General features: G+C 38.1%; 1 protein-coding gene across 2 annotated transcripts in view; it reads left to right on the top strand.

Moving 5' to 3' along the window:
• The window catches only part of RNF115 (ring finger protein 115), a 58,793-nt gene that overhangs the window by 7,003 nt on the left and 30,204 nt on the right, over positions 1–21,586 (top strand). Inside the window, exons 1-3 of one of the 2 annotated variants that reach the window (XM_060028551.1) lie at positions 4,919–5,102; positions 11,111–11,169; positions 15,060–15,102. In XM_060028551.1, coding sequence (XP_059884534.1) covers positions 4,998–5,102; positions 11,111–11,169; positions 15,060–15,102 — 207 coding nt within the window. In that variant the 5' untranslated portion in view covers positions 4,919–4,997. Of the gene's footprint in view, positions 1–4,918; positions 5,103–11,110; positions 11,170–15,059; positions 15,103–21,586 lie in introns of those variants that run through there. The other variant, XM_060028560.1, reaches the window with a different exon arrangement.

Raw genomic sequence — 21,586 nt, 5'->3', positions numbered from 1 at the left:
TTGAAGAGCTGTTAAATTAGATAATCTCTCTCCTTGATGATTTCAACAGTGTCACAAGGAAGTTCTTAGTAGGCAATGTATCCTATATTCACCTCTTTGCCACTCACTTTCATGTTGTGCAGATTTGAATAGACTTAAACCTAGAGGACCGTCTTCCAATAAAGGTTTTATTGTGTTTACTTTTCAGCATGCTTAGAATTTACATTCTCAGAAGAAAGAAAAAATCCCATAGTTATGTGTCCTTTCTTTTCTTTTTCTGGATTGACTAAAACCTATAGGTATTCTACAGTGATGTTGATCTTCTAGCCCGATAGTTCTCATACTTGTCAGACCCAGTGCCCTCTTTTTATAATAAACATTTTGACACTACCTTTAATGAAATGAAATTCTTAGGTAATACAATTTCCTTACATATACATTTAAAAAATTCTCTAGATGTAAGGTAAAGGATAAATAAAAAGAAAGTAACTCATGACAAAATAATATGCATTTCAATGTGTAAATACTCAGAGAAGTCCATTATAGGAAGATATATATAATGTAGTAGATATTGGCACCAAACACAGGCATAACAGCTACCCAAGGAGATTAGCTATAAGGGTAATTATACCTTAAATAGCATGAGTGGTAAGCCACCAGAATGGTGAACAATTCTTGATAAAGGTACAAATAAAGTATAATTTTCTCTTGTTTTATTCAGTAGTTGTTTTTCTGGACATACAGTGCATGGTGTTTATATATAGAAAGAGTTGGTGTTTATATATAAAATGGAGTTAGGTTCTAGGCTTTGGTAATTATAAAGATATTTTTTATCTACTTAACTATCCATAGGAAGTTTAAGAATAGAGACATTTCTTTGTGCTGGAGTTTCTTATGCTTACGGATTCTGCCCATTAAATTAAGTAGCATTTCTTAATTGCTGTGACAACACTTCAGTAGATGTCCAAAATGTCCCACAGATGATTGTATTATCCTCATTGAGAATGACTGCTAGTCACAGGAAAACATTTTCCTGTTTTATCACTCTTCTTTTCTCTTGCTTATTATTCACTACTTTAGTGTAGTACTTTTAACATATTGCAAGATTCAGTCTTTGTCATTTAGACTTGATTTACTTTTCCTTTAGACAATTTCTCCTATATGCCTTTAAATTTCTCATTTCCTCACCACTCTTGTCATCATTTTTGACTAACTTGTTGAATGGAACTTAGCTGCTTCTAGTGAATCTTCTGTAATTTAAGTGGTAGTCAGAGGTACTTTATTCTCAAATGAACTTATGAAGCTGTTGATTCCCTGATTTTATTTTATAGTACCAGTTATTAGGTTCTGATCTGTAATACAGTCACTGCTGAATGGTTAGAGGCATTCGTATTCCTAGTTAAGACAAGTTAGGTGGAGAAATGGAAATTTTGTACCTTAAGCCTGTTGGTTTGAAAAAAAAAAATACTGTTATTTTGATAGTTGACGTGGTGTGAAAACAAATTTATAATGGTACATTTACTTTTTGTTTAATAACATGTAAAAGGCAAATTCAGCAAATTAGCTTTCACTGCTCTTCTTAATTTGCATGTTTTAGATTAAAAAGTGTTTGGAAGTAATATGAACAAGTGAGAATAAGGAAAGTATTTAATTCCCTAAATTTTTCAACTTTGTTTTCCTGATCACTAAAATTATTGGTTTATTATTCTGTGCCAAGTGTAGGTGCTGATTCAGTTAGGGAGTCCTGTTTTAATAATATACTAGCATTCTGATTCTTTGGGTTTTTAAAAATTTATTTATTTATTTTTATTTATTTTTATTTTTTGGCTGTGTTGGGTCTTCGTTTCTGTGCGAGGGCTTTCTCTAGTTGTGGCAAGCGGGGGCCACTCTTCATCATGGTGCGCGGGCCTCTCACTATGGCGGCCTCTCTTGTTGCTGAGCACAGGCTCCAGGCACGCAGGCTCAGTTGTTATGGCTCACGGGCCTAGTTGCTCCGCGGCATGTGGGATCTTTCCAGACCAGGGCTCGAACCCATGTCCCCTGCATTGGCAGGCAGATTCTCAACCACTGCGCCACCAGGGAAGCCCCTGGTTCTTTGTTTTTGAAATGCAAAATTTTATTTGAGCCAAATTGAGGATTATAATCCTGGAACAGACTCTCAGAAAGCTGTGAGAACTGTTCCCTACTAGCATTCTGTTTTAACATACAATCAGTATTAGATGAGCAGATTCAGAGTTCCCAAGGTTTTTAATAAGGTCAGTAGTGTAACATACGTCTTTCTCATCTTGCAACACTAGTGTTGTAAAAGGGTTCCAGAAGTATGTCTGTTTCTAATCCTGAGTGTGAATTATTTCTCTGAACTCAAATCTTTAGTGATTGTTTCCCTGGCTGTTAATCAGGAAGAAAACCAGTTTACAAAAACAAACAAAAAAACCACCATTAGGCCACAGTTTTTTAGTGTTGTACAAAGATACCTATATAGTTTAAATATTGTTTGGAGAGCTGTGATTCAGTTCCAGGCCAATAGAACTGCCTTTATTTATGGTCTCACTCCCTAAGAATAGTAACATTAACAACCATCATCATTTTGTTCCTTCATTCCAGGCCGTGATTGAACATTGACATTATCAGGGACTCCAAATAGGAATGTATAATCAACCAACCTTCTTTAGTTCATTGTGTAACAAGGCAGAAAATCAGGTCACGAGACAAAGCGTTACTTGATATAAGCTTGATCAGATGGACAAGAAGCCAAATTTTCTAAGAAAAAAAAAAGACTAAACTATAAGAATTATCAGAGAAAAAGTTAACATAGCCAGAAAAGATTTAGTTACAGTGTTCTTTGCTTGCTTACACTAAAGGCAGCAAAAAGGAGAACAACTCAGGGGCATAGATATAAAATGGTAAATGATACTAAAAGGTTGCCCTTAGTTCTGTTGTGTACCATCATAGTTTGGAGGAAAATTTTGTCTTATGTTCAGTTTAGGCTGATAGAATCTTCTTACATAAGCTGACAGCATTCATTCAGCAAATATATTCTAAGCTCAAATTCCAAGCATTGTGCAGAAAGAAAAGCATGCTTGGTGGGGAAAGAAAAATAACCTGGGATTAAAAGTCACTGAAATCATGTACATAGTTTATGTTGTAATAATAAAATCACACTTAGGGAAGTAAAGGCACATAAAACAAACTTCTGTGAATATCCTAATCTTAAGTACTTATCCTCAAAAGAAGAATTGAATGAGTGAGACTTCTTGTTTTCCTGAAGGAGAGTTAGGGGAGACAAGTAAATGAGGACAGCATTTGTGTTCTAGTTTTACAGATGGAGAAACAGGTCTTCCCAAAGACCATGAACTGGTGGAACTGGGAATAGAACTCAGAAATTCTGTTACTGACCTGGGTCCTTGGACTCTTCAATCAATAGAAGTTGATAAGAGGCCAGACGAGAAATTCAGGCAAGGCTTTATTGGGACTCCAGCATGAGGGAGTGAAAATAAGAAAACAGGTGCCCTTGCTCGCTTTCTGAGGTGGGGCCTAGCTGGTTCCTTAAATGAGGTGAGTGTAGGGGCGGGTTGGTCTGCCCACAGGTGGTGCCCTGTGTAGAGATCATGTGCTTTTTGTACCCAGCACCTCCAAAGAGTCAGTTGGTTTGTGGCCTTTTTGTATCTTACTGTTGATAATTGCCCCAACTGTGCCTCTGTGCAGTTATTTTTAGTTCCTTAGTTTGTCCAGGTGCAAGCACTCCAGTAAGGGGTTCCAGGTCACAGGTCCCAGCCTATCTCAGTTCTGTTATCTTTGTTTTGGGGCTTACTTGATGCTTTTGAAAAGGGAGGAAGTGCAACCTGGCTTGTAAAGGGATAATCATAGGGGATTATGGAAAAAGTCTCTAGAAAAAAGTAGTGTCTTTGATGTTAGAGATGTGAGTTGGCATGAAATTCATGGTGTGGTGGGTTCTAGCCTAGGTAGGAACTGTGATGTATTTCAAACAGTTTGTGTTCCTAATCCTTCTAGTTAGGAGTTTCTGAACAGTTTTGCCTGTGATACTCAAAGAGAATATGAACAATAGAACATGACTGACTTAATATTGTGATCTTAGATTTTGACTCTGTCAAATGACACAGGAAATAGGCTTCTCTTTTAGATAAAATTAAAAAAATAGACTTTGATCGTGACTGTATAGAAAAGCAAAGCTGTGGAATTAGGAAATAAATAGTAAGCCTTTGTATTTCATATTCTGAATAAACATTGGATATAAATTTGTATAAAGTTCAAGGGTATGTAAATTTCACAGCATGGGACTTCATATAAATAAGTCCTGGCTTATAGGTCATTGTTCTACCAAGACCTCACATTTTGTTATAATTGATCCCTTGAAATATAAGAAGGAAAAGAAAATAATGCATTAAAACCACCCTTTCCCTTTCTCTCTTGTATTCCAAGTGCTTTGTGTCCTCCAGTACTGTTCTTCTAAGTCGGTAAGCATCGGGGCTAAGCTGTACTTAGGGAGTTGTCCCTGATTCAGGCTATTAATGGTGAAAGATATTTCTTCCTGTGGGTATTTTTAGGTGAAATAGACAGTGGAACATCTGAAGTAGTTCATTCAAGTGTACCTGCTACTGAGTGTCCTCACTTAGGTTGTATATAGTAAACATTCAGACCCTAGAGGAAAGCAGCTTAGTTTAGTGGAAACAACTGGGTTCCTGTTTCCAGTGATTCTGGGTAAGTAACTTAGGGTTGTTATACTTCTCTTTTACAGATAGGATGATAGAAACGACCTAATGAAATTTTTTGATAAGACTTAGTGACTGTGGGGACTACATACATTGGCAGTATTTGGGGGGAGGGGTTGGTGTGAAGATTTGATATATTCATATTTAAGTAGAGGAGAGATATCCATAGTGCCAGACATATAATGGGCCCTTAATTCACTCTTATCCTTGGTTTTTCCCTCCCCCCCAACCTATATTATGCTTAAAATTTAAAACTCTGTTACCTCAACAGATGAATGGATAAAGAAGATGTGGCACATATATACAATGGAATATCACTCAGCCATAAAAAGAAACGAAATTGAGTTATTTGTAGTGAGGTGGATGGACCTAGAGACTGTCATACAGAGTGAAGTAAGTCAGAAAGAGAAAAACAAATACCATATGCTAACACATATATATGGAATCTTAAAAAAAAAAAGGTTCTGAAGAACCTAGGGGCAGGACAGGAATAAAGATGCAGACGTAGAGAATGGACTTGAGGACACGGGGAGGGGGAAGGGTAAGCTGGGACGAAGTGAGAGAGTGGCATGGACATATATATACTACCAAATGTAAAATAGCTAGTGGGAAGCAGCCGCATAGCACAGGGAGATCAGCTGGGTGCTTTGTGTCCACCTAGAGGGGTGGGAGGGAGGAGATATGGGGATATATGTATATGTATAGCTGATTCACTTTGTTATACAGCAGAAACTAACACACCATTGTAAAGCAATTATAGTCCAATAAAGATATTAAAAAAAAACAAACAGAACTCTGTTATATGAATATATGAGGATGATCATAAGGCCAAGGCCTGGGTGTGGGAGGAGTGTAGAGTCAGAGAGAGACTGTTTGGTTCTGGTTTGATCTTCTTACAAATTCTCCTTAATTCATGGATGTTCACCCAAATTGAAGTTAATAGTACCTCTGAAGAAAAATTAGGAAAAATTGAAATGCCAAGTTAGCCATCTTTAGAAGTGATCCAAGAGATAAATACTTAAAATCCAATCTTAAAATCCAGTCCAGTCTGGTTGTAATCTCAGTGAAGGGCAGGACTAAATTGTGATTGTAAGTAAGAAAATACAGCCAAGTAATTGTATTATATTCTAACAGGAGAAAGAATTTGTCTATTAGAAGAGGGTGTGGGAATTGTGGGTCAGCAGTGAAAGAATAGAAAAGGAGTCAGAGGCAAACATATGCTGTGTTCTTCTTGCCCAGAGGGAGAGGAAACCCAGATCATTGATTTTTGAGGATGTGGTTTATGTTCATAGTGGGAATGGATATATTAGGCTATCCTAGCATGATGACACAAGCTATATATCCAGTTGCCTACTGCTCTGATTCTCTGCTTATTTAGCAGGTGATTATAATCTGGAATAACTATAATAGCTATACTTATTAAATGTCTACTATCTAATGTGGCAGTCACTGAGTTAAGTATTTTGCAAACATCTTAAACTTTACAGTAATACAGCATCGAAGCAAGCGTCTCCATTTTACAGATGAGGAAATTGAGTCTCAGAAATGTAATGTGACTTTCCCAAGACTTCATATCTAATAGAGACCTGAGATTAGAATTCAGGTCTCTGATTCCAAAAATCTTTCCTCTATGCGTATGCCTCTTTCCTCTATTTAGGTGGATTTATTTATTGAGGAAGACTGTGCTGAATTGTAAAAGTAAATGGGCCACTTGATAACTCTTTTTCATTGAAATTAAGTGGGCATTCTGAGATGGCCTCTGAATTTGGTTTTATGCGACTCTTCCTCTAAGAGACAGATCTTCTCTAGGTGCTAAATTGTATTTCTGAGCTTGTAAGATTGAAGGTTTCAGACCCTGGACGGTATGTTCATCAGGGTACTGCTCCCCTGTAAGGGAAGGAGGGGGCTGAAAGGCTGCTGAACCTCCCAAGTCCTCGTTTGGCCTTGACATAAACGTTTCCATTCAATCCTCAGCAAATTATAGTTCCTGTTCCCTTCTCTAAAAGAATAGTTATTTTCAATCAGTGAAGTGTAATGAAAAGAATATGGAGTTTTGAATTCAAGAAAGACCAAGATTCAAAGCTCTTCTTCATCCTTTGGGCAATTTTCTGGTTTTCTGTTACTGCCTAAAAAATCACCCCAAAATTTAGTGGCTTAAAACAGTATTATCTTTCATGTTCCTCTGGATTTACAGAGTTCAGCTGGTCAGTTCTCACTTGAGATCTTTCATGCATTTGTAGTCATACAGAACCTGGAGAGGGAGCCATCTGAAGGCTCTGTTGGGATGGACCTTCAAGATAGTTTTTCCCTTTTACAATCCAATCCTTCTCTGATGTCTTAGTGCTCCTTTACGCCAACAGAGTAGCCCAGACTTTTGTGGCTGCTCAGGGCTTTAAGAGTCAGGAAGCAGAAACTGTTAGGCAGTTAAGAGCATTGTCTGGAATTGACTCAGTATTCTACAGGTAAAGAAGTCACAGGGCCCTCCCGATTCAAAGAGGGTGGAGTGGAGGGTTACATTGCAGAACAGCGTGCGGGTTGGGAGATTTTGTTGGTGCCATCTTTGGAAAATCAAATCTGCCACAGACAACTTATTTCTTTCTTTCTTACAACTTCATGTTCTTATTTCTTATTTCTTACAACTTCATGTTCAGCTATCTATGTTCAGCTATCTATGAACTTCATGTTCAGCTATCTTATTTCTTACAACTTCATGTTCAGCTATCTATCTATCTTCATGTTCAACTTCTTATTTCTTATTTCTTACAACTTCATGTTCAGCTATCTATGATGGCTGACAGCCTGATTCCTAGAACCATGACTGGGATCATGAAGAGAGGATTTGTACATTTCTCTACTCTAAATCAGTGTGATTCTTGCTTCAAGTCTTTTTTGTCTTCCCAATTGTAATATCTGTCTTTTGAAATTATTTTCTCTCTACCACGGCTCTAAACATTATTGGAAGTTTAGTATCAATGTAGACCACCCTTTAAGTCTAAAGACCTTCATACCTACTCCACTTTAGCCAGCTACCCCCATAGCTGTATCCTGGACTTTGTGATCATCCAGAACATTGCTACTTCTGAAATCTTAGGCTTCACTCTCCCATGAGCAGGCCACAACTTCTTAAGCTTCCAGCTCTTTTCTTTACTTCCACTCCAACCGTCCTCTAATTGTATTAGATCCTGGTACTTTGACTCCTAGTTGTGAGGTGTGTGGCAAGTAATTTCATGTTTGTTTATTCAATAAATATTTATTGAACACCTTTCTGTCCTAGGGATATAATGGTAAACAAAACTGATCTGGACCCTGCCTTTATGAAACTTAAAACTTATTGAATGGTGACAGACATTAAAAAAGCATTAAACAAATATCTAATTACAAATTGTGATAAGTGCTATAAAGGAATGTAGTGGAATAACTGAGGACATGGAAAGGAGACGTGACCCATGAGCCCCCCTGCCCCCCCCCCCCCCCAGCAAACTGGGAGCTGGCGAATAAGCCAGAACTGCAAACAGTCCTGAATGCTTTGAGCCTCCCCCCGCCCCCCGGCAAACCGGGGACCTGCGAATAAGCATTGAGTGCTTTGGGCACTGATCCATGAGATGTCCTCAGTATAATCAGAATGGTGGGAACACAAGGAAATGTCCTTGTGCTACTTCAGTATAATCAAAATAATGGTGGGAACCTTGTGCTGCTTTTGCGCTCAAGGACGAAGCACGGCATGTTTTCAAGAAAGCCCATTATTGCTTGTATAATCAATAGAAGCATATGTTGCTGCTTTGGCACTTCTGGAATGTTAAGAAAATAAGTCTTAAAATGTAAACATAGATAATGCTTTAATAAAAGCTACCACAGCAGGACAGACGGCGCTGTTTTGCCTGAGCGAGCGGCAGCCCTCTACTGCTGTGCTTCGGCACAATTCATCTTGTGTGATGAGCTTACTTTAGGCCCTGTCATAAGATAAACTACAACAAAGGAATGAACAGGGTGCTATAGGAGAAAATAATAAGAGGAAACCACTTTAGATTGGATGATGAAAGAGGGACTTTCTGACATGACCTTAAAATGGAGACCTAAAGAACTATAAGTCCCTTGCCATGCAAAAAGTTAGGGGAAGAGTGTTTCAGTCGTAGGAGCAGAATGTATGAAAGCTTGAGGTAGGAATGAGCTTGATGTGTTAGAAGAACTGAAAGGAGGTCCTTGTAGCTGGAATTCACTGAGGGAGGGTAGCCTGAAATGAGGTTGGCAAGTTAAACAGAGACCAGCTGAATTAGGGCCTTGTAAGGCATGTTTAAGAGTTTGATTTTATTCTAAGTGTTTTTGGAAATAGTTGAAAGGTTTTAAGATGGGAAATGATATATGGTCCATTTTATGTTTTAAAAAGATCATTCTGACTTCTTCATGCAGAACAGATGGGAAAAGGCTAGAAGAGAAGCAGGACAACACTTAAGATTGAAGTTATTCATTGTCTAGAGCCAGTGTTGGCTTGGGTTAAGATAGTAAGGCAGTGGGGCAAGGAGTAGGTTTGAGAAATGTGTTCATGGTAGGAGTGCCAGGATTTGATGGTTGTCTGTGGAAGGTGAGAGGGAGCTGTTAGGAACGACTCCCAGTTTTCTGGTATGAACAAACTGATAATGCCGCCTCTTGAGAGAGAGAGAGAGAGTGTGTGTGTGTGTGTGTAAGAGAGAGAAAGAGCATGAGAGAAAATACGTATGAGGATAAGTGAATCTGGAAATCAGAAGAGTGGCCTGGGTTAGAGAGAGACATTTGGGAGTTGTTCCACATATGGGATATTTATTTTTTTATTTTTATTTTTAATTTTTTTCATACAGGGGATTTTAAAGCAATGGGAATGAGTGAGAGAGGAAGAGAAAAGAAAGAGGAGGGCCTGGCACTGGGATGGTGACAAATCACATTTTGTAATTGATATTTTTTTCTTTTTAACTTTAGAATAGATTTAAGGTTAGCCTTCTAAAGTCAATCTCACTTCCTTTCAGATAAACTTTCTTAGTGGGAGAGAAAGGAATGTAGTTACTGCTGCCTGGGAGGGTGGGGGATGAAGGAGTAGAGGGAGGGGCTCAGGGATTCATATCGTCTCCAGATTATTTCATTTCTGGAGTAGTTCACAGTATGCCCATTATGAGTGTTTCTCGTCTTTCATGTGTATAGAGGAGAGAAAAGGTTGAGAGATTTCTAATCCACAGGGTAAAGTTCATGGTAATGTGAAGTTTTCCACAGTCTGGTTCCAGCCTGCCTATTCATACTCATCATACCATTCCCCTCCAACCTCCATGCATGCTGTATTCTGTTGTTACAGTTTTTAACCCATAATTTCCTTTTTTATTGAGCAAACAGAGTACTGTTTTAAGTCTCTGTTTCAGATAAAGCCTTCCCTGATTCCATCAGGCAGACTTCGGTATTTGTTTATATTCCCAGTGTGCACTGATTAAAGAAAGTCTTTTATTAAATTTTACTGTTTCTTGCATTGACTGTCTCCTCACCAAACTAATCTCCTTGACAGAAGGGATTGGTCTTTTTTCTTTATATCTCTTTTAAGAAAGCATTTGAATATTTGAGTTACCATTCTGCCTGTCTTTGTTTGAGTAGGCAAATACAGCTTACATTTCCTTCTGATAAGACAAACTTTCAGGTTTAGAAAAATAGAGAGCAAGAAAATAGTTGAAAATGTCTTTCCCAGATCTATTTTAATAGGTAGTTAAAATATACTTTTTTAAAACTATGGTAAGGCAGTCTCTAAATTATATTCTTTCTTATCAGCCCCAAAGCTTGATATTTAAAAGAAATATTTACTTATTTAAAAGAAAGATTCATGGTAGTTTAGGAAATAGAAGCTGATCTAATGGGATTGTTCTGGTTATTTAAATGATCATTTCTATAGAATACCTGAGAACATTGTTTTATTTGGAACCACTGATAATCAAAAAGCAGATCAGAAATATTGTAAAACTTCACTGTAAATTCCTAGTCTACAAATTGATTTATTCTGTGATTCAGTTTATGTCTCCTGTATGTACATAGTAAAAAAAATACAGCAATTTCTGTACCCATGAATATTATAATCTTCTACTGCTCTGATATATGTAGTGGAACTTTTTCAGTAGATTTGAATAGAAAATTAGATAATGAATTCATTCCAGTTTAAAAAAATAAAAAACTTTGACATTCTTGTTTTAGTTCTCAGTGGGAACTGCTTGTGAAGCCATTCTGTAGACATCTCATGGAATTCTTTATTTGCCAGAGTATAACAGAAAAAACTGTCCTGGGCGTCAGCAAGTACATACTACATTTCACAGCATCAGCTTGTGTACTGCATATTATTCTGAAACTATATGCTTAGCTTTCTGATGAACAACTTTTATTTGTCTTCCTTTCTTTTATAGGAATATATTTGTCCCAGATGTGAATCAGGCTTTATTGAAGAAATGACAGATGATTCCAGGTATTGTATAAGCTCATGAATAAATCAGGCATTCTGTTATCAAAATTATTTTTCTCAGCATCAACTGAATGAATAGAAGGGAATTTGTTTTATAACATACTCTATTGAGAGAGAGAGAAGAAAAGTGGCAGAGCGAAGGGGAAGAAAAATGGGAAAATTTGGAAAATGATGTGATAGTGGGTGTGATGAGATCTACTGTGGCATTCCTTGGAAACCTCTGTATCCATATCATAGTAAATCTGGTTAGTTTTCGTATATTTTCTAAGAGTTTGGGGATCTCTTGGATTATTGGTTGGTTTTTAGTGACCACTCTGTGGCCTGAAGGTAAATTTCTGTTATACCTCTTTGGTGGGCTGGTGAGTGACTTCTGACAAAGATATCTAGTAAGATAAACAGGCTGTTCTAGCCAGGGAAACTGAGTTGTTATTCTTGCGGAAGCCTTGGGTCCCTTGTCCTTATTAGGATTATTGCGGTCAAATTTATGCCATCTTGCCACTGTAATATCAGTTTGCTGGTAATGCTTGATATTGGCTCTTGTTGCTTTTACTAATGGTATAAAACCTATAAAAAGGGGACATTATTTCTGAAAGTGACAGTGTTAAGTATTCCTTCTTGGTCAATATGATTAAAACTATGAAAGCTTAACAAAAAGTAGAATAGTGTTGATAGGAGGGCCTTTTTGGGGTAAATGTAATAACACATTTGTTCTTTTTTGGCTATCTGGTTAAACATTGGTTGGACAACTGAAGAAATACTGACTGGGTAAAAAGAATCTGTAATCTGAAGCTTCTTTTAATCTTGGGATGACTTTGGGGCAGTAAAAAATAATGGCAGTAAATAATTCCTTTACTGTTGCTGTTGGCAGAATATAAAGTTGAAGGTCCCTTCCACAACCAGGAAAAACTACACATTTTACAGTATGTACAATTAGTTTAACTTTATTAATGATCAGTGATTATATATGTGTAAATGAACTGGAGCTTCTAAGGCAATATATGGCATGGGATCTAGTTTGGTACAAACACTTAAGTGTTGATATAATAATCTTGGTTTTAAATAACACAATACCAGTTCTAAATCTATAAAGATTAGCTTGATAGCAAAATTAGCAATTTTGCGTGGATGGCATGCTAACTTGGGATATCTTTTTATTTGTGCTATTATAATTGCATCTAATACTTATTTCAAGCAGGTATGCTCTGCATGCATTGAATGAAGAGCATATTGGTTGTTGGGGGGCGATTTTTTCAAAGTTTTTAAATACTAATCCTGCTTTCTTTAGCCCTGTATACAAAGTATGGTTATAAATGAGGTTTGTGAGTAACTGCAGGATGAATCTTTTCTAGCGGGGAACTATGAATTCTATGGCTCCTGCTCTCATTTGACTTAATTCTTTTCTTTGTGCCTTTGTAAGTCAAAGGTTGTCCTGTACAGGTGCTATTGGTACCAGATATTCAAATGCAAAGATTATGTCTTTTGAAATATCAGTGTTTTAAATAGTTGAAGAAATCTTTGTCTTAGAATCAGTCTTAGATGTAGCATGGTATTCCCTTCTATAAAGTTCATAAACATTTGCTTATTTGAATACTTAGCAATTACAGTAGTAAGTAGTGGATGGTAAAAATTAATGAGAGCAAGTCCTTATGTAAATACTGGATAATGGGTTCCATTTGCTATTAGACATTTCAGCTAGAGGGGCATCTTGTAAGTTTTCTTAAGCTTTGTAACATTTCTCAGAATGTTGTGGTTGTTATTATCCCTTCTCTATGATTAGCCTTATCATTCTTAAAATGCAAAGGAATTTTAAGGAAAGGGAATGCTGAGGGAGTTTCAGGGGGAGAAGAAGCCCAAAAGATAGAGTTGATAGCTTTAATTACCAAAGATGTTTGAATTCTTGAAACTGTATGGTAAAGTCAGGAAGGAGCCCTGGAAGCCTATCTAGGCTTGAGTAATAAAATGGATACATAGTGGTAGTTCAGTTATTTATTTAGCATAGATGTACTGGTACTTTTGGGCTTGTTCTACATTTGAAGTGTTTTTTACAAAAGATGTTTTAACTTCTGAAGCAAATACAGTTGTTAAATGGTTTCTAATTAGAGAATAAGGCCTGAGAATGATGACGTAGAGAATGGCATTAGCCTCGTTTTTTCACTTTTGGTTCCAGACTAACTGGAGTGTGTTTGTTTCTTCAATGAGCTGAGTGCAGTGCCTGGATTGGTATTGTAATTCTGAAAATGAAAATTATTTATAATAGTTTGTGGACTTTATTTCATTGAGGTGAGTGTGTGCATGCTTGTGTGCTAGTGTGTGTACTTTGGTGCACATGTGTGTGTCTCTTGAAATAAAAGTGATATCCAGCAGATCTTGTGATACTTTCCATCCCGTTTCCGCCAAAGTGTGTTAGCCAGTTTCCTCTCTTCTTTGCAGATTTCGTGGGGACAGTGGGATCAAATATTTTTCCCCAGTCTTTGGGAATAGTTTTATACATGTGATATTAATTCAACAACTTTTACTTTCCAGTCATCAATATAGGATATGGTAAAGCAGGGTTTTCACAAGTGGTGAGTGCTCTGTATAATGGCTGATACATAATAAACACATATATTTGTGGTATTAATAAAATACAGCCTTTACCCTCTGAATTTATGTTTATGAAAGGAGGGGAACAAGTAGAAATGGATGAGGAAAATTCTAGATATTTTATTTTTTATTTTTTTTGCGGTATGTGGGCCTCTCACTGCTGTGGCCTCTCCCATTGTGGAGCACAGGCTCCGGACGCGCAGGCTCAGCGGCCATGGCTCACGGGCCCAGCTGCTCCGCGGCATGTGGGATCTTCCCGGACTGGGGCACGAATCCGTGTCCCCTGCATCAGCAGGCGGACTCTCAACCACTGTGCCACCAGGGAAGCCCTAGATATTTATAATAAAAGGTTGAATTTAGAATCAAAGTCAGTGCAGAGGGGTGTGGAGGAGTCTTGTTTGGTTGGTGAGTTTAGAAAAGACTTAATGGAGGATGGGCCCTGAAGGGTGGGTAGGATAATCATAGAATAGGATAAGCTATCAGAAGAAGAAAAAATATTTATTGAGCCCTTTTGTAAGGTGCTAAATATAGTATCAGACCCCTTGCATTACTACATTTAATCATTCCCAATAGTTTCAAATGTTGTTTTCATCTGGTGGTTAAATGGTTTTTTAATGAAATATTATTTTGAGAATCTTGTTTTATTTCTTAGCTTCTGAGAATAGATGTTTTTCTTCCTTTGCTCAGATTTGAGCTGCATTGCTGGCTGTGGATCCTTCTTCCTTCTCTGTGATAGTCTCTCTCCCCAATTTTTTTTAAAATTTATTTATCTTATTGATTTTTGGCTGGTTGGGTCTTCGTTGCTGTGTGCGGGCTTTCTGTAGTTGCAGTGAGCGGCGGCTACTCTTCGTTGTGGTGTGCGGGCTTCTCATTGCAGTGTCTTCTCTTGTTGCGGAGCATAGGCTCTAGGCGCGCAGGCTTCAGTAGTTGTGGCTCGCGGGCTCTAGAGTGCTGGCTCAGTAGTTGTGGCGCACGGGCCTAGTTGCTCTGCAGCATGTGGGATCTTCCTGGACCAGCGCTTAAACCTGTGTCCCCTGCATTGGCAGGCAGATTTTTAACTACTGCACCACCAGGGAAGCCCTCTCCCCAATTTTTCATTTGGCTTACCCTTGATTTTGTAGTTTGTTATAATATTTTTCATAGATTAATCCACATGCCAGTTCTTCATAATTTCCTTTGAGAGTGTCATGTTGGGATGAGTTATTTTTCCTTATTGGGATTTGCTCTCATTGTACCATTCTATATTTAGCTTCCAGGAGGGAAGCTTGTTCCTGGGAATAGAATCACTACTCATTGCTTTTTCTCTTCAGTTTTTTAGGTGGTGGCAGCAGCACATCAACACATTTTGCAGAGGTAAGTTTTCCGTTGGCTGTATGGATTCTTTAGATAGTGGGTGGGTGTTAAAACCATGACAGATTTTCACTTCCCAGTGCAGCAAAACATCAGAATGTATAAGAAAAATATGGGCAAGAGTAGTCTTAGAAAGATTTGTGTTCAATAGTTGGGGCTTTGGCATGTTACTTTTAGTAAACCTTTGATTAGGAGAGAGCTGTGCTATATTTGAAACCTCGTGGTGTTTTCAGTTCTGTTTTCTGCTTCTATATTGTGTATATGGTGTGAGAATAAAAAGCTTGTATTGTTTTTTAAATAACAGTGTTGCAGACTCTTAATGGTCTGACAGTCAAGTAAAGAACAGGCCAGGATGAGTTGTAATTGAAGTCACAATGAGGCACAGTCTATGATTTTACACAGAGGTACTGGTTTCTAGAGATTACCTTTAATGATTGTGGTAGTTTGTAATTGGAATTTCAGGGCTAGATTAAGGATAAGATATTTGCTTGCCTTCCAGGTCTCAAGATGGGACCTACAATTAATTTCCAGTTCTTTATATAATGCAGCATCCGTATTTTTTGGGAAAAATAATCTTAACTAGGATTTGAAAATAAGACATTAATCTGTATCCTTGAAGACCATTTTAAATTAAACGCAGTAATTTTCTTTTTCATTTAATCCATTGACTTAAAATCTGGTTTTTTTGGACCATTTTAACCATTTTTAAGTGTACAATTTAAGTGTACAATTTTAAGTGGCATTAAGTACTCTTCGTTTATTAGCATTTAGAGACTGTTACCTCACAAGGGACAGACCAGCTCTGCCTACAAAAAACACTGGTTTGCTTTTGCTCCTATTGCCGCACAGCTTGGTTAGCTCTAGAAAGCTAACAGATGCTAAAAGAAAAAAAAACCCTTAAATCCCATAATCAGAATTTCTTTGTGTTTCAGGATCACATTAGCCTTTTTTGGTGATAGTTCAAGTACCTGAAGAACTAGCAAAACTTTTTGGTAGTTATTTGTGTATAAATTAAAACTGTATTTGCAGTGTATTTGAAAACTGGTATTCAATAAGAAACCCATAAAACCCTAAGCTTCTCTCCTTTATCCTCTGAAAATCATCTTAAGACCTGTAGCTCCCAGGTTTTTAAAAAAATTTTTTTGGACTTGCTGCTCAGCTTGCTGGATCTTAGTTCCTCAACCAGGGATTGAACCTGGGCCCTGGCAGTGAAAGCGCCAAGTCCTAACCACTGGACCGCCAGGGAATTCCCAGCTCCCCAGATTTTTCCGTTGTTAGATTTATAGTCAAGAAACTTAATGAAATTTTTGGGTAACAGTCCTGTTTTATTAAGATATTTTCTTTTACTTATGGTCTGTGGTACTTCTTTTTTTTTTTTTTTTTTTTTTTTTGTGATACGCGGGCCTCTCCCTGTTGTGGCCTCTCCCGTTGCGGAGCACAGGCTTCGGACGCGCAGGCTCAGCGGCCATGGCTCACAGGCCCAGCCGCTCCGCGGCATGTGGGATCTTCCCAGACTGGGGCACGAACCCGAGTCCCCTGCATCGGCAGGCGTACTGTCAACCACCGCGCCACCAGGGAAGCCCCTGTGGTACTTCTTAATATCCAGCATTCAGCTTTTTGCTTAACTCTGAACTGCCTTGGTACATGGGTTGATTAGTGTGATTCAAGACAGATTATGTCTTTGAACTCCCACTTTCTTATTTTGGTGGATGGAAAAATATTACTTAAAATTGATTCTGCTAACCAGGCCTGGAAGCCTTTCCGGTTTTAGTAATTTTTTTCCTTGTGTATGCTATTCCTGATTACACAGATTTTCACTTACTGGTTATGCATATGCATCAGAAGAGACTTCATCTGATTTTCCTTAAGTGTTAGTTCTCTTTTAGGAGATGGAAATACATTGGTCTGTCAGTTTTATAGATATGACTCACCAGGAGAAGATGCATTCAGAAGAAAAATAAATATATATAGTCAGTTTCCTAACTTCAGTAATGCTAAATCTGACACTGACTGCATAAGTTATCCTTCAGGTGTTGAAGTAATTTTGCTTAGTCATAGCCTGTGACTTCATGTTCTTAAGGGTTTGTAGCAAGGGCATGATTATGCCCAGTTTTCCCTTGTCATCATGCCTGAATATTTCAGTTTTCTCCTTTTTAAACGATATTTTGCACTTAAAAAATAGAAAAAAAAAGTATTTTCTTTTAATACTGTAGAAGTTGTCAGGGATTTAAAAAAATCATCTAAGAAGTATATGTTTAGTGCACTTCCAGCACTCTGCTAGAAGTAGGAGCAAGAAGCAAATGTTATGGTTGCCTTGCCAGCAAGGAACTTATAATTTATTTGAGGAACAAGTGCAAACATATGAAACAGATATGAAAACAAGTGTGTACAGAGAGTATAATAAACTTATTATGGGGATGTAACAAGTACAGTAGAAGGGAGAGATTAGGTGGGCTGCAGTCTTTGGGAAGACTAAAATCTTTAGGAAAGAGGTCAAATGACATAGTGATATGCACAGATCCAGACTGCCTGAGTTTAAACCCTGGGTCTACTGCTTACTGACTAGGTAACCTGGGCAGAATTACTTAGAATTTCTCTGTGCCTCTGTGTTCTCCTTTATAAGTTGGGGAAAATAATAATACCTACCTCAGAGGGTTGTCATGAGGATTAGGTGAGTTGATACATGCCAGGTGTGTGGGCCAGTGTGCCTGCCATATAGTGAGCGCTTAATAAATTTTACCCATTATTAAGACTTCATGGAGAAGGTAAAACTCCTTCATGGAGAAGGTAAAACAAGGCTTCAAGTACTAGAGCCTTAAAGGGTATGTGGAATTTAGATAAGCAAAGAGGTGAGAAATGCTATCTCAAGATAGTATTCATAGGCCATAAGGTCTTATACCCATGTCCCTGGAGGAAAAACTTAGAAAGAAAATTATGTGTGGAGAGGGCTTCCCTGGTGGCACAGTGGTTAAGAATCCGCCTGCCAATGCAGGGGACATGGGTTCGAGCCCTGGTCCAGGAAGATCCCACATGCCGCAGAGCAACTAAGCCGGTGCGCTACAACTACCGAGCCTGCGCTCTAGAGCCCGTGAGCCACAACTACTGAGTCCGTGTGCCACAACTACTGAAGCCCGCGCGCCTATAGCCCGTGGTCTGTAACAAGAGAAGCCACCGCAATAAGAAGCCCACGCACCGCAACGAAGAGTAGCTCTCACTCACCGCAACTAGAAAAAGTCCATGCGCAGCAATGAAGACCCAATGCAGCCAAAAATCAGTCAATCAATCAATCAGTCAGTCAATAAAAGGAAAATTATGTGTGGAAACGAAAGCTATTTTTCTTTTCTATATTTCAGTTGGTAATTTCAGCAAAGGCTTATGCTCAATTTTGCTCTGTTTTTCTTCAGCCAGAGTTGCTTGTACAATGAAGAGGTTATTTTCTTAATTAGCATTTACTAATAGCTGAATTCTTAAAATACTAGATATATCAGAAGAGGCTTAGTCCAAGCAAAATTTCTCATATAATTGGTATTGATTTTTTTTTCTGAATTGGGTCTGGGGTGGGGGAGATAGGGAGGGTGTATGAGGATGGAGGAGTGTTGCCAGTTAAATGGGAACTATGAGTGATGTGTGAGGGTCAGTGGAGAGTGAATCTAGAAATGTTGCTAGCAGTTTGTATAGAGAGAGGACATAGCTATACTGAGGTTCCTGTTGATAACCTGGGGAATGGAGCCCATGGCTATCTGAGGGGTTTCATTGACTACTTGAAAGCTTCTGACTATGACCTGGTGCCAGTGAGACATCTGATCGGAAGGTCTCAACTTACCTCAGTTTTATCACTTCAGTGCAAGAGCGGCTGTAGCTGCTGCCTCAGATTAGCAGAAAATAAGATAGATGGCTTTCTAGAAAAAGAACTCCCAGGTGTGCAAGAAGGCAGGGTACTCTGAGCAGTCTGATTTATATTTATTTAAATAAAGTTTGTTTTGCTACATATGCAACATTACAATGGGCAATAAAAAAGGTATTAAAAAGCATCTGGAGTCCCGCTCTACTAAGAGCCCCCTTTCTCCATACATTTCCTTTCAGGTTTTGTCTTGAGGCATAGATACTGAAAAATATTGTAACAACATTAAGAAGATTTTTTAAAAATGAAAAATCTTCCATATTCTCATTACCTTATTTTTACTTTATTTATTTATTTATTTTTAATACTTTCCATTTCTCACATTCATGCTTCATAACTTTTCAGATATAATCATAGGATATACTGTATTGTATTTCTGATTTTTAAAATTTACTTAGGATTATGTCATAAATCTTTTTTCTTATCTCTTCATAGTTATAAGAATTATATATTTTATGACTTCATATTATTTCATGCCTGTGCTATATTAAACTGTTATCCTGTGTTAAAACCTGTCTGGTTATATGTGATGGTTGATAATTGATCATACCTCTTCCCTCCATCTGAGCGTCCAGAACATACTGAGAAATAAAACATAGACGCCAGGCAGATGGAAATAAAGATTTAGTTTTTATTCAGCCAAATGGAGAGCACAGTTGATCTGTGGCCAAATGAACATCCTAAGTCTGCACAGGATGACCCACTTGAGAATTAGAGGCTGCTGAGCAGGCACAAATACTCAGAACCACTTCTTTTGCATTTATGCAGCCTCCTTATAAATGAACTCCATCCATTGGAGAAATGCGAATTAGCAGAACTTTTGCTAATTAGCAAAAACTTTTGCCACTCACCAATCAGATGCATCACTCCTCTGGTAGGGAGGAGTAATGAGGAATGAATGAAGAGGTCAGAGGTGAACATGAAAGCTCTGATTCCTCCCTCCTCCCCTTTGGGTTTAGTAATTTAAGTCTATAGTTAGCAGGGGATTGGGACTAGTACCTCTGGTAGTTAGGGGAGGAGATCAGTAGGCTTTGAGGGCAGTTTTACTTCCACCTTCATGAAGGTTCTCTCCATTACCAGCTCATGCTCTTTTGTGTGTGCTCCTGGGACCTGTGGAGAAAGCTCTGAAATAATCAAGAACAACATAAAGTTAAATTAAATTGAACTACAATAAATAAAAGTGTTGATATTCTACTGTTTTTGACCTACAAAGATGGTAATTTTAAATGATTAAACCTAGTGAAAAGAAGTTAAACATTTCAAACCTTTAACTTTCCTTTACCAAGTAAATCATCCTTTACCTGTTTGCTGTTCTTCCCAGTCTCAGCCAGAGGGCTTGTACTCAAATGCCAGGTAGAGTTTGGGTTCTTTGAGCAGCTGCAGCCTGGATGGGATCTTAAAGGTTGAATTAACTCAACCAAATCTTTCATCTGTCTCACTTTTTAGTATGAAGGGTTAAAATAGCTCATTTCACAGTGCTGCCTACTTCACATCCAGTCCATTTGGAAATATCAAGTAAAACTCCTGAGCTCTTCAACAGTTGTTCAAAGAATAACTATGTTTATGTCATTCGTGACTAAGTTCACACCAGTAATACTGTTGCCAAGCAAAGATCATAACATAAACTCAATGGTAGCTGAAGGAAGAAGAGTGAAACAGAAAACAGTCTTGGTGTCAGCCTTGCCAGTTTTTTGTTCAGTGACTGCCAGTTGACCAGAGTCCATAGCCTCTAAATTTAAACTCATTTGGGAAAAGGTGCCTTTCAAGAGATTGTTTATGGCAGAGTGTTTACATTTTGGGGGGTGGGTGGGCATTGGACATCGTATTTTTTTCTTTGTGAATGACATTTGAATACTCTATTTTTATAAAATTTAGGAATTTGCCATAGTCACCCATAGCCTTTTATAAAAAAATTTATTTTTGGCTGCGTTGGGTCTTCGTTGCTGTGCGTGGGCTTTCTCTAGTGGCTGCGAGCGGAGGCTACTCTTGGTGGCAGTGCGCGGGCTTCTCATTGCTGTGGCTTCTCTTGTTGCGGAGCATGGGCTCTAGGTGTGTGCGGGCTTCAGTAGTTGTGGCACGTGGGCTCAGTAGTTGTGGCTCTCGGGCTCTAGTGTGTAGGCTCAGTAGTTGTGGCACACGGGCTTAGTTGCTTTGCAGCCTGAGGGATCTTCCTGGACCAGGTCTTGAACCCGGGTCCCCTACATTGGCAGGCGGATTCTCAACCACCATGCCACCAGGGAAACCCCTCACCCATAGTCTTGAGATTTGTTCTGAGAGTCCTTTCTTTCCCAGCCAGCATATTATAAACCTCTTAATTTCCTTTTATTTTTGAGCCTTATATTCCAGGCATCCGTGAGCTGATTTGAGGATGAGCACTGTTTTTATTTTTCTTTCAATATCCACTGCTCCTGGTAGTCATTCTAGTGCTTCTTATTCTTTTTAAAAAACTATTCTAATTTTCCTTAATTTATTGAACAAATAAATTTATTTTCTAGAGACCCAATGTAGCCAAAAATAAAATGAATAAATAAATAAATTTATTTAAAAAAAAAACTTGTATCCAGGCTATGTAGAGACCTTTTAAAA

Source organism: Delphinus delphis, chromosome 1 (assembly GCF_949987515.2).
Source record: "Delphinus delphis chromosome 1, mDelDel1.2, whole genome shotgun sequence".
In the NCBI taxonomy this organism is placed as follows: Eukaryota; Metazoa; Chordata; class Mammalia; order Artiodactyla; family Delphinidae; genus Delphinus; species Delphinus delphis.
Note: the sequence above shows the minus strand (reverse complement) of the source record. Positions and strands in the feature narration are given on the sequence as shown.